The sequence below is a fragment of the Rhinoraja longicauda genome, chromosome 24, assembly GCF_053455715.1.
Source record: "Rhinoraja longicauda isolate Sanriku21f chromosome 24, sRhiLon1.1, whole genome shotgun sequence".
Lineage (NCBI taxonomy): Eukaryota > Metazoa > Chordata > Chondrichthyes > Rajiformes > Arhynchobatidae > Rhinoraja > Rhinoraja longicauda.
The window spans coordinates 25000935-25015599 of record NC_135976.1 but is presented as its reverse complement, the minus strand read 5'-3'; the positions used below and the strand labels follow the sequence as shown (position 1 = coordinate 25015599).

The 14665-nt window shown below is 46.6% G+C and overlaps 1 protein-coding gene across 1 annotated transcript in view; it reads left to right on the top strand.

Moving 5' to 3' along the window:
* LOC144605317 (ras-related protein Rab-44-like) overlaps positions 1-14665 on the top strand; it is a 61070-nt gene that overhangs the window by 11940 nt on the left and 34465 nt on the right. Inside the window, 11 exon segments of the mRNA XM_078420439.1 lie at positions 28-76; positions 1460-1644; positions 2082-2139; positions 3139-3302; positions 3748-3805; positions 6077-6243; positions 7286-7302; positions 7702-7728; positions 7860-8097; positions 9163-9220; positions 11603-11769. Of these exon segments, the coding sequence (XP_078276565.1) occupies positions 28-76; positions 1460-1644; positions 2082-2139; positions 3139-3302; positions 3748-3805; positions 6077-6243; positions 7286-7302; positions 7702-7728; positions 7860-8097; positions 9163-9220; positions 11603-11769 (1188 nt within the window).

Genomic DNA, 14665 nt, shown 5'->3' with positions numbered 1-14665 from the left:
CCGTCTGATTCGTTGATCTCATTGCAGTGAGTTGGATGCTTCTCCAGGACAGTGCTCCAAAGAAGCTTTTCAACAGGTAAGTTGACGCAGAGCACGCTATTGGGAACAGGGAGATATAAGGAAGGGCAGATTAATCAAAAGCAGTCAGCATGGCACTGTGAATGTTTGCTGATGTCTGACCAAGAGGATTGATTTTTTGTTGTTGTGTGGATGTAGGGAAGTCTTGATGAAGGGGGAATAGTTGATGTAGTCTGCATGGCTTTTACCAATATGGTTTGACAAAGTCCTGAATAGTGGAATGATAAGGAATGGAAAAGCTGACGGAATGGGTGGTCCAATTAAAAGTTTAATCAGTGACAGTCACAGTTAAGGAATAGATGGCAGTGAATGGGAAAGTCAGTAAGTGCATGGCTGTGTGTGGAGGGGTCAGGTGGTTCTATGCTCTGTTGCCCGGTCTTACAGTGTTCAGCAGTGACTTGGAGATAAATTTAGAGCCACAGTGAAGTGATATCCCGTAGACATGAGAGTGGGCAGAGTGGATGTCAGAGGACGATGTGTTGGATGCGGAGGCAGGTGGGGTGAAATGTGAGGACCAGGGGCGAGAACAGAGCGAGAGGACACCGTGGTAGTCTGCATGGGTTTCACCAATAGCCTTGACAAAGTCCCAAATGGTGAAATGGCGAGGAATGGGCAAGCTCATGGTATGGATGATGGAATTAAAGACTAGGTCAGTGACAAAATGTAGCAGAGAATGGGCAAGTCAGTCATTGCATGGCTGTGTATAGACAGGTCAGCTGGTTCAATGCTCAGTGTGATTTTATACACCTCTGTAAGATCACCCTTCAGCCAACTGCACTCCAGGTAATCAAGGCCTAGCTGACTCAACCTCTCTCTAGAGCTCAGGCTCTCGAGTACTGGCAACATTCTCGTAAATCTTCTCTGCACCCTTTCCAACTTAGTGACATCCTTCCTATAGCAGGGAGACCACAACTGAACTCAATACTCCAAATGCGGCCACATCTGGTCATTGTGCATGATCTGCAAACATGTAGGTCGTGTAGGTTTTTAACTGTCATGAAAGGCCTGGACACTGTGAACATGAAGAACTATTTTCTCATAGTGGAGGTTAATATCCCAGAAACATCTCCGTGAATTGGTGGGAGGGGGCGGAGGTGGGGAAAATATTTCAGTTACAGAGCAATGTGTGTTTGGGGCTCACTGCCTGCAGGGATGGGGGGAGGGGGGTGGGGAAGACCATGAGCTCATTTCAGCAGAACAGATGAGATTTGAAGAGTCACAACCTGCAAGGCCACGGACTAAGAGCTGGGCAGTGGGAGTGATCCATAGAACGTTTTACTACTATGGCGGTGGTGGGCCAAATGGCCTCCCTCCCTACATCATCTTTAACTTTCTATGTGGAATGAGTGATCATTGCCTCTGTGTGTTCCCCCTCCTCCAGTTACAGGCGGAGCTCGTGTCCCTGCACAGTAAACAGGATGAGACCAGCACTGAGAACCAGGAGCTGCATCTCACCAACCAGGAGCTGGGAGCACGGCTGGAGGGGATCGAACAGGAGCTGCAGGAGGCTCGGGATCGGCTTGTGACCTTCCAGGAGGAAGCAGCTCACCGAGTGGAGAGAGGAGGGTGAGGGATCCATACACACTACACACTATGCGAGTTCCCTGTCCACACTCCATATACTCCACACACTGTTACATCACCCCTCATGCCATGTACTCACTCTGTACATATACACCACTCTGCACAATGTGCACACTGTATATGCTCTGTACACTCACATTTCTCGTTCTTTCTATGTGGCGTTCACCGTACAATATATTGTAGACACACTGTGTACTGTGCATACACACCACACACCATGAACAGACTAGGCACATTTTGCTCGTGCTCTGTATGAAATATGCAACATTTGTAGATGTGCACACACCCACACACCCAATGCACACACAGCACACTGTCTACACCGTCACAACACAATTCACAGCAAATGCCACTGGTGACCCATCTCACTGTCACTGACCCTCTCCTTCTGTTTGTCTGATTCTTTGATCTGATTGCAGAGAGTTGGATCCAACTCCAGGCAGTGCAGGTCCGTGTTCAGAAGAAGCTTTTCAACAGGTAAAGTTGGTGCAGGCATATAGGGTCTGAAGAAGGGTCCTGACCCTAAACGTCACTTATCCTGAGATGCTGCTTGACCTGCTCAGATACTTGAGCACTTTGTGTCTTTTTTTGTAGTCACATATTCATGCAACACGGAAACAGGCCATTCAGCCCAACTCGTCCATGCTGACCAAGGTGCCCCATCTAAGATTGTCCCATTTCCCTGCATTTGTCCTACGTCTCACAGGTTACACCTCAGGTTCCTATTAAATCTTTCCCCTCTCACCTTAAACCCATGTCCACTGGTTCTTGATCACCTGCACTGTGTAAAAGACTGTGCATTTAACTTGTCAATTCCCCTCATGATTTTATGCACCACCGTGAGATTATCCCACAGCCGTGTGCACTGCAAGAAATGAAGTCCAACGCTTGTCCAATCTCTCCCTATAGCTCAGGCTTTCGAGTACTGGCAACATTCTCGCAACTCTCCTCTGCACCCTTTCCAACTTAGTGACATCCTTCCTATAGCAGGGAGACCAAAACTGAACTCAATACTCCAAATGCGGCCACATCTGGTCATTGTGCATGATCTGCAAACATGTAGGTCGTGTAGGTTTTTAACTGTCACGAAAGGCGTGGACACTGTGAACATGAAGAACTATTTTCTCATAGTGGAGGTTAATATCCCAGAAACATCTCCGTCGGTGAATTGGTGGGAGGGGGCGGAGGTGGGGAAAATATTTCAGTTACAGAGCAATGTGTGTCTGGGGCTCTCTGCCTGCAGGGATGGGGGGAGGGGGGTGGGGAAGACCATGAGCTCATTTCGGCAGAACACAGATGAGATTTGAAGAGTCGCAACCTGCAAGGCCACGGACTAAGAGCTGGGCAGTGGGAGTGATCCATAGAATGTTGTACTAGTACCACGGTGGTGGGCCAAATAGCCTCCCTCCCTACATCATCTTTAACTTTCTATGTGGAACGAGTGATCATTGCCTCTGTGTGTTCCCCCTCCTCCAGTTACAGGCGGAGCTCGTGTCCCTGCACAGTAAACAGGATGAGACCAGCACTGAGAACCAGCAGCTGCATCTCACCAACCAGGAGCTGGGAGCACGGCTGGAGGAGGCTCGGGATCGACTGGTGATCCTCCAGGAGGAAGCAGCTCACCGAGAGGAGAGAGGAGGGTGAGGGATCCATACACACTACACACTGTGCAAGTTCCCTGTCCACACCCCGTATACTCCACACACTGTTACATCACCCCTCATGCCATGTACTCACTCTGTACCTATGCACCACTTTGATACTCTGCACAAATGTGCACTGAACACACATTTTTCTCATTCTTTGCATGTGACGTTCACCAAATAATATACTGCATACAGGCAGCATACTGTGTATACACACCACAGACCCATGTACAGAGTAGGTAGGGTTTGCAAGGATATGTGCAATTTGTGGATGTGCATCGTCTGAAGCAAGAACACATGCTTCAATGTATACACACACAGCACACTGCGTGCTCCCCACACAGTCACAGTACAATTGAAAGCGAATGCCACTGGTGGCCCACCTGACTGTCACTGACCCTCTTACTCTGTCTGCCTTATTCCTCTGATCTCATTGCAGAGAGTTGGATCCTTCTTCAGGCAGTGTGGGCTCCGGTTCCGAAGAAACTATTCAAAAGGTAAAGCTGGGGCAGGCAACTGTATTGGGAATATTTTTAAGGAACAGAGCAAATGAGCCTTTGAGGATGGGAATACTGAGACAATTTGCATGAATTTGTGAATGTTGTTGATGTCCGACTAATGGGATTAATTTTCTTGTGGATATAGGGAATAGCCTTGATGAGGGGTGAATAGCTGACATCAACTATTCCCCCCACATCAAGGCTCTTTCCACAAAAAAAATGGATCCCATTAATCAGGCATCAACAAATGTTCCAAAACCCATGCAAACGAAACGGATTTTATCAATTAGTTTAGAGGTACAACTCAGAAACAGGTCTTTCAGCCCACCAGGTCCGCGCCGACCAGCGATCCCCGTACACTAGCACTATCCTACACACTAGGGACAGTTTATAATTTTTACCGAAGCCAATTACCCTACTAACGTGTACGTCTTTGGAATGTGGGAGGAATCCTGAACATCCAGAGAAAACCCACGTGGTCACAGGGAGAACATACAAACTCCGTACAGACGGCACCCGTACTCAGGATCAAACCCGTGTCTCTGGTGTTATAAGGCTGCAACTTTACCGCTGCGCCACCGTGCCGCTCGATTGGTTTGACTAAGCCCCAAATGGTAGATTCATGAGGAATGTAAAATTGAGATCTGGGTTGGGGGGCAGAATGTACACCTTAGCAGTCAGTGGGAAATTCAATGACTCGTTTGGCAGTGTGTAGTGTGCTTAATGGATTCTATACCTGGCCTCTTGCTTCCTGCGGTATTTACCATTGACTTGGAGATACATTGAGGTTCAATGAAATGTTTTGCTGTTGACACTGTTGCTGAGTGCTCTCGTGAGCAGTAAAATGGGATGGATTAATTGGTTCCCGTAGAAAGAGGCAAATGGAATTCCACACGGGAATGTGGTGCTATGCTTTGGCCAAACAAGGTATGTACTCCAAAGACGTACAGGTATGTAGGTTAATTGACTGGGTAGATGTAAAAATTGTCCCTAGTGGGTGTAGGATAGTGTTAATGTGCGGGGATTGCTAGGCGGCGCGGACTTGGTGGGCCGAAAAGGCCTGTTTCCGCGCTGTATATATATGATGATATGATATGAAGGTGAGGAAATGAGGTGAGAAAAAGAGTTAGGTACTGAATGGTGGAGGGAACGGAGAGATATGGAACTGCAAACCATAGATTCCTGAGGAAGACAAGCGTCTCAGAGGTGGTTTAAAAAGTGCACAAGACACTTGTCTTTATTGGCTGAGGCATGGAGCTGGGAGGTTGTGCTAGATTTTGTAACACACCTGTTAGGCTACAGCTAGAATTCTTGTACACCCTGGTTGCCACACTACTGGTGGGGCAGGAGAGCACAGAGTGTGTGAGCAGGAGATAAATGAGGAATTAACTGACCTGGAGTATTGCGGAAAAGCAAAATAACCGCAGATGATTTAGATCTTAAATTGTTTTTTAAAGTGCGGGATACATTCAGCAGGTCAGGCTGCATCTGTGGAGAGAGAATTGGAGTCAATGTTTCAGATCAATGACGATTCGTAAGAAAGTGAGCTCTGATGAAATGAGTTCTAATTATTTCCAATAACTCCATTCTGGCCAGCATAACAGGTCTGTAAACACTGTTTCAAGAAAAAAACATAATAAAACATCAATATTGTTGATTAGTACAGGGGTCAGGGGTTATGGGGTGAAGTTGGAAGGGTTGAGAGGGAAAGATTGATCAGCAATGATTGAATGCAGAGTAGACTTGATGGGCCGAATGGCCTAATTCTGCTCCTATGACTTATGAACATAAAACAAACAAAAAAAGTTCAATAAAGTAAAAAAAACAATATTAATACCTTTTTGAGACAATGTCTACTAGAGATGTCATCAATGGTAGGGATTTATTCACAAAATGCTGGAGTAACTCAGTGGGTCAGGCAGCATCTCAGGAGAGAAGGAATGGGTGACGTTTCGGGTCGAGACCCTTCTTCAATGGTAGGGAGGTCAGTGCTCGTGATGGACTGGGAAGTGTTCACCACTTTTTGTAATCTTGGGTCCTGGGCAACTGATTTTCCGATGCAGGCCGCGATGCAACCAATCAATATTCTCTCTACTGCTTACCTGAGAAGTATAAGAGAGTATTTGTCCACTTACCAAATCTCCTCAATCTTGTAAGGGCATACAGGCATAGAGAGGCTTTCTTTATGATTGCATCAATGTGCTGGATCCATAAATGTCTACCATGCTGCCATGAATTGATTAGTCCTTGCATGTCCCCCTCCTCCAGTTACAGGCGGAGCTCGTGTCCCTGCGCAGTAAACAGGACGAGACCAGCACTGAGAACCAGCAGCTCGAACTGACCAACCAGGAGATGAAGACACAATTGGAGGGGATCCAACAAGAGCTGCAGGAGGCTCGGGATCAACTGGTGATCCTCCAGGAGGAGAAAGAAAAGTAAGCCATAGTGGGTCCCCCTTCTACCCTCACACTCAAAACCCACTGCACACTGTTAAACGTGCTACCCTTTACACGCACCACCTGTACTGTACACTCTCTGCATCCTACATATTCCATGTACACACGCCACCATCTATCCTATACCCTTTTGCACGCAAAGTGAACACTTTATACAGAACCTCCACAGTGTGTAACCTAGTACAGACACCGTGAAATGTGTTCCCTGCTTGCACGTTGAGTGCACATTGCACTTGTCCCACATCGATCCAGTAAACATCTCACAGTCACTGTACACGCTACACAATGCATAACCACTTTACTGACAAACACACCCTATGCATTCTGTACACATACCCCACGCATAATATACACTGTTAGCACAACTTACAGACACGTCACACGGACTGCACGCACTCCGAATACTAAGCACACACACCACCAACTGGACCACAGGTGCACAGCTGTTCTGTACAGATTGCACATCTCCCCCGCATACTCACAAACGCACATACTGCATGTTGTACGCACCTGTATACACATTGCAAACTTTGCCCAATTCTCATAACTCTGGCTGACTGTACAAACATATTGTTCACGGGCACATTCAGTCTTGGTCTAATGCATGGAGTAAACACAGTTTCAAAACCATGGGAGTTCCAGATTCAGGGAGGATTCAGAACCTGGCAGCTGAGGAAATCCAACAATCACTACGACATCTCTCTGAATCTGTCTCTCTCGCTCTTACTCTCTTTCTCTTTCTCTTTCTCTTTAGCTGGAGTAACTCAGTGGGTCAGGCAGCATCTCTGCCTGAGGGTCTCGACCCGAAACGTCTCCTATTCCTTTTCTCCAGAGATGCTGCCTGACCCGCTGAGCTACTCCAGCATTTTGTGTCTATCTTCGGTGTAAAGCAGCATCTGCACTTCCTTCCTGCACATTCTCCCTGTGTCTGATTGATATCTAACTTTTATTACAGAGGCGAGGATCAACAGTCTGGCATTGGAAGAGCAGATTCTGATGAAGTTGCCCTGCAGGTAATGAGGCAGGAAAAGGGGGGGGGTTCAGTCACAGCTTATGTATGTCGGTAAATGTCCAATAAATATCCCCACACACACAGTGTGGACTCACACAGTATCACATAGTTCAGCCTGTGGGCAGCGACTGATGGCTAGTGATTGAATCACAGTTGAGGTGGGCTTGTTAGCCCCTCTTGCATTGGTTGTAAAGATGGTGAGTAGTGAGGAGGAGGCTGCAAACAGATGTTGATAGGTTAAGTGGCGAACCTGTTGGATAATAACAGGTGCTATCGTAGTGTTTAAGAAGCATTTAGACAGGTACATGGATGAGGTAAAGTCCAATCAAAGATAGCCCAAGGGTCTCGAATGATGTAGATTGCAGCTCAGAACTTCTCTCCAGTTATTGATAGGATGGTTCAGTTGCCTGATAACAGCTGGGAAGAAACTGTCCCCGAATCTGGAAGTGTGCGTCTTAGCCTGATGGGAGAGGGGAGAAGAGGAAATGCGACTCAATGGATTGCTAAAACCAGGATGCGTTCTGACAATAGGTTTTGCTGGATAGTTTGCTACTGTGACAAGGAGAGTGCGAGAGACATGGAGAGATAGGGAGTTGATTGTAATGGATTTTAATTATTGCTTTCCCCCTCCTCCAGTTACAGGCGGAGCTCGAGTCCCTGCGCAGTAAGCAGGACGAGACCAGCACTGAGAACCAGGAGCTGCATCTCACCAACCAGGAGCTGGAAGCACGGCTGGAGGGGATCCAACAGGAGCTGGAGGAGGCTCGGGATCGGCTGATGATCCCCCAGGAGGATGCAGCTCGCCAAGAGGAGGGGGATGGGTGAGCGATTCTGACACATGGTGCCATTGCATGCCAGATTTGCCCAATCCCGCTGTTCCCAGCACTCAGAGCCTTCTCGTCCATTAACACAAGGCATTCCGAGCCCCGAGTTATTCTTTGCTTCCCTTTATCTCATGGGTATTCCATATCCCTACAGTGAAAGCCAAGTCCACAAAAAGTGGGTGTGCCTGGCTGGGAGAACAGTGGACCTGTTTGAAGCGTGGCGTTGGCAGATTCTTTCAACCAGTACCCGTCATAATGGGCCGAAGGGTCTCTTTCCGCATTGTAAATTTGCAAAAGATCTCTTATTCCTCCAGATGAAGAGCCCAAGTTTTCCCTTTAGACTTTCAGAGAAACAGCGTGGAAACCTGCCCTTCAGCCCACCGAGTCCTCACCGACCAACTACCATCCCGTACACTAGCACCATCCTACGCACTGGGGACAACTTACAATTTACAAAAGCCAATTAACCTACAAATCGGCACGTTATTGGAGTGTGGGAGGAAGCCGGAGCACCTGGGGAAAACCCACATGGTCACAGGAATTATCTACAAACTCTGTACAGACAACACCCGTAGTCAGGATCGAACCCAGGTCTATGGCGCTGTAAGGCAGCAACTCTAACGCTGCTCCACCGTGCCGCCAACGTGACATTTGTGCATGGATACACACGAGATAGGCTGTGGAGAATGCTTGTACACTCCTTGTTCATAGCGTGTACGTGCAGCACATTGTTCCCGCTCTACACAGACAGGACCATTCTCTGCACATGGTCTACACAACATGCACACCCTTCAAAACACTCTGCACATGAATGATGGGCTCTTCATACACCTTGTTCACTCGGCAAGCATCTGGAAGCTGTACACAAGGACAGTTTTAGTGCAGAGACTCAGCCTATTACTGAAGCCTTGAATGATTGGGGTGCATCATAAAATGCAGGGATCTGCTCTGGAGTATGGAACTGAGGTGTTAATGTTAATGGGCGGGGATACCTAAACATCTAATGTTACTAATGTCCCACCTCACTGTCACCCTCTTTCTGATTCTTTGGTCACGCTACAGAGAGCTGGATTGGACACCTAGTATTGAGGGATGGTGCTCTGAAGAAGCTACTCAGCAGGTAACGGGAACATCTTTCTAAATTTCTATGGGACAGGATGAATCTGCATTGGACATGTGCATGTGAGTCAGGGTGGATTTATGAAAGAACGGTCCTGTCTGACCAACTGGATTGAGTTTTGGAGAATGCAACAAGGAACATCGATGAAGGTAGAGCAGTAGATGTGGTCTACATGAATTTTAACAAGGCCATTGACAAAGAGCCACAGCAGATTTATAACAAACTAGAAAAGAGGGCCCGTTGGGCCCGTCCCCACACCCCCCATTCTCACTCCCCCAGCCCCACTCTTACTCTCCAAGTGTGCCCGTTGGGCCCGGAAAAGAGGGCCCGTTGGGCCCGTCCCCACACCCCCCATTCTCACTCCCCCAGCCCCACTCTTACTCTCCAAGTGTGCCCGTTGGGCCCGGAAAAGAGGGCCCGTTGGGCCCGTCCCCACACCCCCCATTCTCTCCTCCCCCAGCCCCACTCTTACTCTCCAAGTGTGCCCGTTGGGCCCGTCCTCCTGATCTGTGTATGTCAAGTGACCACTATAGCCTTCATTTTTTTTTTTTTTTCCTAATCAGATGTTTTGTTTTTTTTTCCTAATCAGATGTGCAGCACTTTGGTCAACGTGGGTTGTTTTTAAATGTGCTATACAAATAAAACTGACTTGACTTGACTTGACTTGACTTGCAATAACAAAAAAGACTTCTTGGAAGCTTTTCGAAACAATGTAGCCGTCACAAGCTGAAAACTAAATCCTTGCTGAAAACTAAATCCTTTTCTGGAAACTTTTGGAAACAAATGTAGCCCCTTGAAGAAAAGGGTTAGAAATGAAAAATTTAAACTTTAATATCTCTCTAGCTTTAAAAAGGTAGCTTCAATTTGAACGAAAGTACTTACAATAGTTGCCCAGGTTAATGGTGAATACGGCGGTACAAAAATCGTAGCGCTTTGGTGTACCGTCTAGGAGGAGTAGGGTTTGTAAGTAATCTTCCGTACATACACATATACATACATACATACGGAATGTTGGACCGCAGAGTTTTAGTATTATATAGATAGATAGATAGATAGATAGATAGATATAGATAGATAGATGTAAAACCCTACAGTTTTAGTTTAGTTTGGAGATAGAGCGCAGAAACAGGCCCTTTGGCCCACCAAGTCCACGCCAACCAGCGATCCCCGTACACTAGCACTATCCTGCAACTAGGGACAATTTACCATTCTTATTAAGCCAATTAACCTACACACCTGCTCGTCTTTTGGAATGTGGGAGGAAACCAGAGCTCCTGGAGAAAACCCACGAGGTCACTGGGAGAACATACAAACTCCGTACAGATAGCACCTGCAGTCAGGATCAAACCCGGGTCTCTGGAGCTGTCGGGAAGCAACTCTACCACTGCGCCACTATGCCACCTGTACAAGTTCCTGGGAAAAGTGGTACATCAGATCAAATGCTGGGTCGGGGGTAGAAGGTAAAGAATAATTGTCAATGGGGATATGAGTGACTGACAAACTAAGTGTATTGGGCTGTCAGTACCAGGTTCCATGCTATTAGATCGATGATATTTAACAAGCAATGAATTGAGAGCTGGGAAGTTAAAGCTATTGACATTTTGACTAGCTTGGATATGATGGGCTGAATGGCCCCCTCCTGTACCAGAAGAGTGTTTAATTGCCATATTGTGACAATGAAACAGAACAATGAATTTCGTACTTACAGCAGCATAACAGGTCTGTAAACACTGTTTCAAGAAAAAAACATAATAAAACATCAATATTGTTGATTAGTACAGGGGTCAGGGGTTATGGGGTGAAGTTGGAAGGGTTGAGAGGGAAAGATTGATCAGCAATGATTGAATGCAGAGTAGACTTGATGGGCCGAATGGCCTAATTCTTCTCCTATGACTTATGAACATAAAACAAACAAAAAAAGTTCAAAAGTTAAAATAAATAATATGAATGCCTTTTTGAGACAGTGTCTACTAGAGATGTCATCAATGGTAGGGATTTATTCACAAAATGCTGGAGTAACTCAGCGGGTCAGGCAGCATCTCAGGAGAGAAGGAATGGGTTACGTTTCGGGTCGAGACCCTTCTTCAATGGTAGGGAGGTCAGTGCTCGTGATGGACTGGGAAGTGTTCACCACTTTTTGTAATCTTGGGTCCTGGGCAACTGATTTTCCGATGCAGGTCGCGATGCAACCAATCAATATTCTCTCTACTGCTTACCTGAGAAGTACAAGAGAGTATTTGTCCACTTACCAAATCTCCTCAATCTTGTAAGGGCATACAGGCATAGAGAGGCTTTCTTTATGATTGCATCGATGTGCTGGATCCATAAATGTCTACCATGCTGCCATGAATTGATTAGTCCTTGCATGTCCCCATCCTCCAGTTACAGGCGGAGCTCGTGTCCCTGCGCAGTAAACAGGACGAGACCAGCACTGAGAACCAGCAGCTCGAACTGACCAACCAGGAGATGAAGACACAATTGGAGGGGATCCAACAAGAGCTGCAGGAGGCTCGGGATCAACTGGTGATCCTCCAGGAGGAGAAAGAAAAGTAAGCCTTAGTGGATCCCCCTTCTACCCTCACACTCAAAACCCACTGCACACTGTTAAACGTGCTACCCTTTACACGCACTACCTGTACTGTACACTCTCTGCATCCTACATATTCCATGTACACACGCCACCATCTATCCTATACCCTTTTGCACGCAAAGTGAACACTTTATACGGAACCTCCACAGTGTGTAACTTAGTACAGACACCGTGAAATGTGTTCCCTGCTTGCACGTTGAGTGCACATTGCACTTGTCCCACATCGATCCAGTAAACATCTCACAGTCACTGTACATGCTACACAATGCATAACCACTTTACTGACAAACACACCGTACGCATTCTGTACACATACCCCACACATAATATACACTGTTAGCACAACTTACAGACACGTCACACAGACTGCACGCACTCCGAATACTAAGCACACACACCACCAACTGGACAACAGGTGCACAGCTGTTCTGTACAGATTGCACATCTCCCCCGCATACTCACAAACGCACATACTGCATGTTCTACGCACCTGTATACACATTGCAAACTTTGCCCAATTCTCATAACTCTGGCTGACTGTACAAACACATTGTTCACTGGCACATTCAGTCTTGGTCTAATGCATGGAATAAACACAGTTTCAAAGCCATGGGAGTTCCAGATTCAGGGAGGATTCAGAACCTGGCAGCTGAGGAAATCCAATAATCACTACAACATCTCTCTGAATCTGTCTCTCTCGCTCTTACTCTCTTTCTCTTTCTCTTTATCTTTCTCTCCCTCTCCCTCTCCCTCTCCCTCTCTCACATTATTGCCAATGTTTTCCCTTTGCCTAAGACAGACACAAAAAGCTGGAGTAACTCAGTGGGTCAGGCAGCATCTCTGCCTGAGGGTCTCGACCCGAAACGCCTCCTACTCCTTTTCTCCAGAGATGCTGCCTGACCCGCTGAGCTACTCCAGCATTTTGTGTCTATCTTCGGTGTAAAGCAGCATCTGCACTTCCTTCCTACACATTCTCCCTGTGTCTGATTGATATCTAACTTTTATTACAGAGGCGATGATCAACAGTCTGGCATTGGAAGAGCAGATTCTGATGAAGTTGCCCTGCAGGTAATGAGGCAGGAAAATGTGGGGGTTTCAGTCACAGCTCATGTACGTCTTGGTAAATGTCCAATATATATCCCCACACACACAGTGTGGACTCACACAGTATCACATAGTTCAGCCTGTGGGCAGCGACTGATGGCTAGTGATTGAATCACAGTTGAGGTGGGCTTGTTAGCCCCTCTTGCACTGGTTGTAAAGATGGTGAGTAGTGAGGAGGAGGCTACAAACAGATGTTGATAGGTTAAGTGGCAAACCTGTTGGATAATAACAGGTGCTATCGTAGTGTTTAAGAAGCATTTAGACAGGTACATGGATGAGGTAAAGTCCAATCAAAGATAGCCCAAGGGTCTCGAATGATGTAGATTGCAGCTCAGAACTTCTCTCCAGTTATTGATAGGATGGTTCAGTTGCCTGATAACAGCTGGGAAGAAACTGTCCCCGAATCTGGAAGTGTGCGTCTTAGCCTGATGGGAGAGGGGAGAAGAGGGAATGCGACTCAATGGACTCCAATTAACCTACACACCTGCTCGTCTTTTGGAATGTGGGAGGAAACCAGAGCTCCTGGAGAAAACCCACGAGGTCACTGGGAGAACATACAAACTCCGTACAGACAGCACCTGCAGTCAGGATCAAACCCGAGTCTCTGGAGCTGTAGGGAAGCAACTCTACCACTGCGCCACTATGCCACCCGTACAAGTTCCTGGGAAAAGTGGTACATCAGATCAAAAGCTGGGTTGGGGGTAGAAGGTAAAGAATAATTGTCAATGGGGATATGAGTGACTGACAAACTAAGTGTACTGGGCTGTCAGTACCAGGTTCCATGCTATTAGATCGATGATATTTAACAAGCAATGAATTGAGAGCTGGGAAGTTAAAGCTATTGACATTTTGACTAGCTTGGATATGATGGGCTGAATGGCCCCCTCCTGTACCAGAAGAGTGTTTAATTGCCATATTGTGACAATGAAACAGAACAATGAATTTCGTACTTACAGCAGCATAACAGGTCTGTAAACACTGTTTCAAGAAAAAAACATAATAAAACATCAATATTGTTGATTAGTACAGGGGTCAGGGGTTATGGGGTGAAGTTGGAAGGGTTGAGAGGGAAAGATTGATCAGCAATGATTGAATGCAGAGTAGACTTGATGGGCCGAATGGCCTAATTCTTCTCCTATGACTTATGAACATAAAACAAACAAAAAAAGTTCAAAAGTTAAAAAAAACAATATGAATGCCTTTTTGAGACAGTGTCTACTAGAGATGTCATAAATGGTAGGGATTTATTCACAAAATGCTGGAGTAACTCAGCGGGTCAGGCAGCATCTCAGGAGAGAAGGAATGGGTGACGTTTCGGGTCGAGACCCTTCTTCAATGGTAGGGAGGTCAGTGCTCGTGATGGACTGGGAAGTGTTCACCACTTTTTGTAATCTTGGGTCCTGGGCAACTGATTTTCCGATGCAGGCCGCGATGCAACCAATCAATATTCTCTCTACTGCTTACCTGAGAAGTACAAGAGAGTATTTGTCCACTTACCAAATCTCCTCAATCTTGTAAGGGCATACAGGCATAGAGAGGCTTTCTTTATGATTGCATCAATGTGCTGGATCCATTAATGTCTACCATGCTGCCATGAATTGATTAGTCCTTGCATGTCCCCCTCCTCCAGTTACAGGCGGAGCTCGTGTCCCTGCGCAGTAAACAGGACGAGACCAGCACTGAGAACCAGCAGCTCGAACTGACCAACCAGGAGATGAAGACACAATTGGAGGGGATCCAACAAGAGCTGC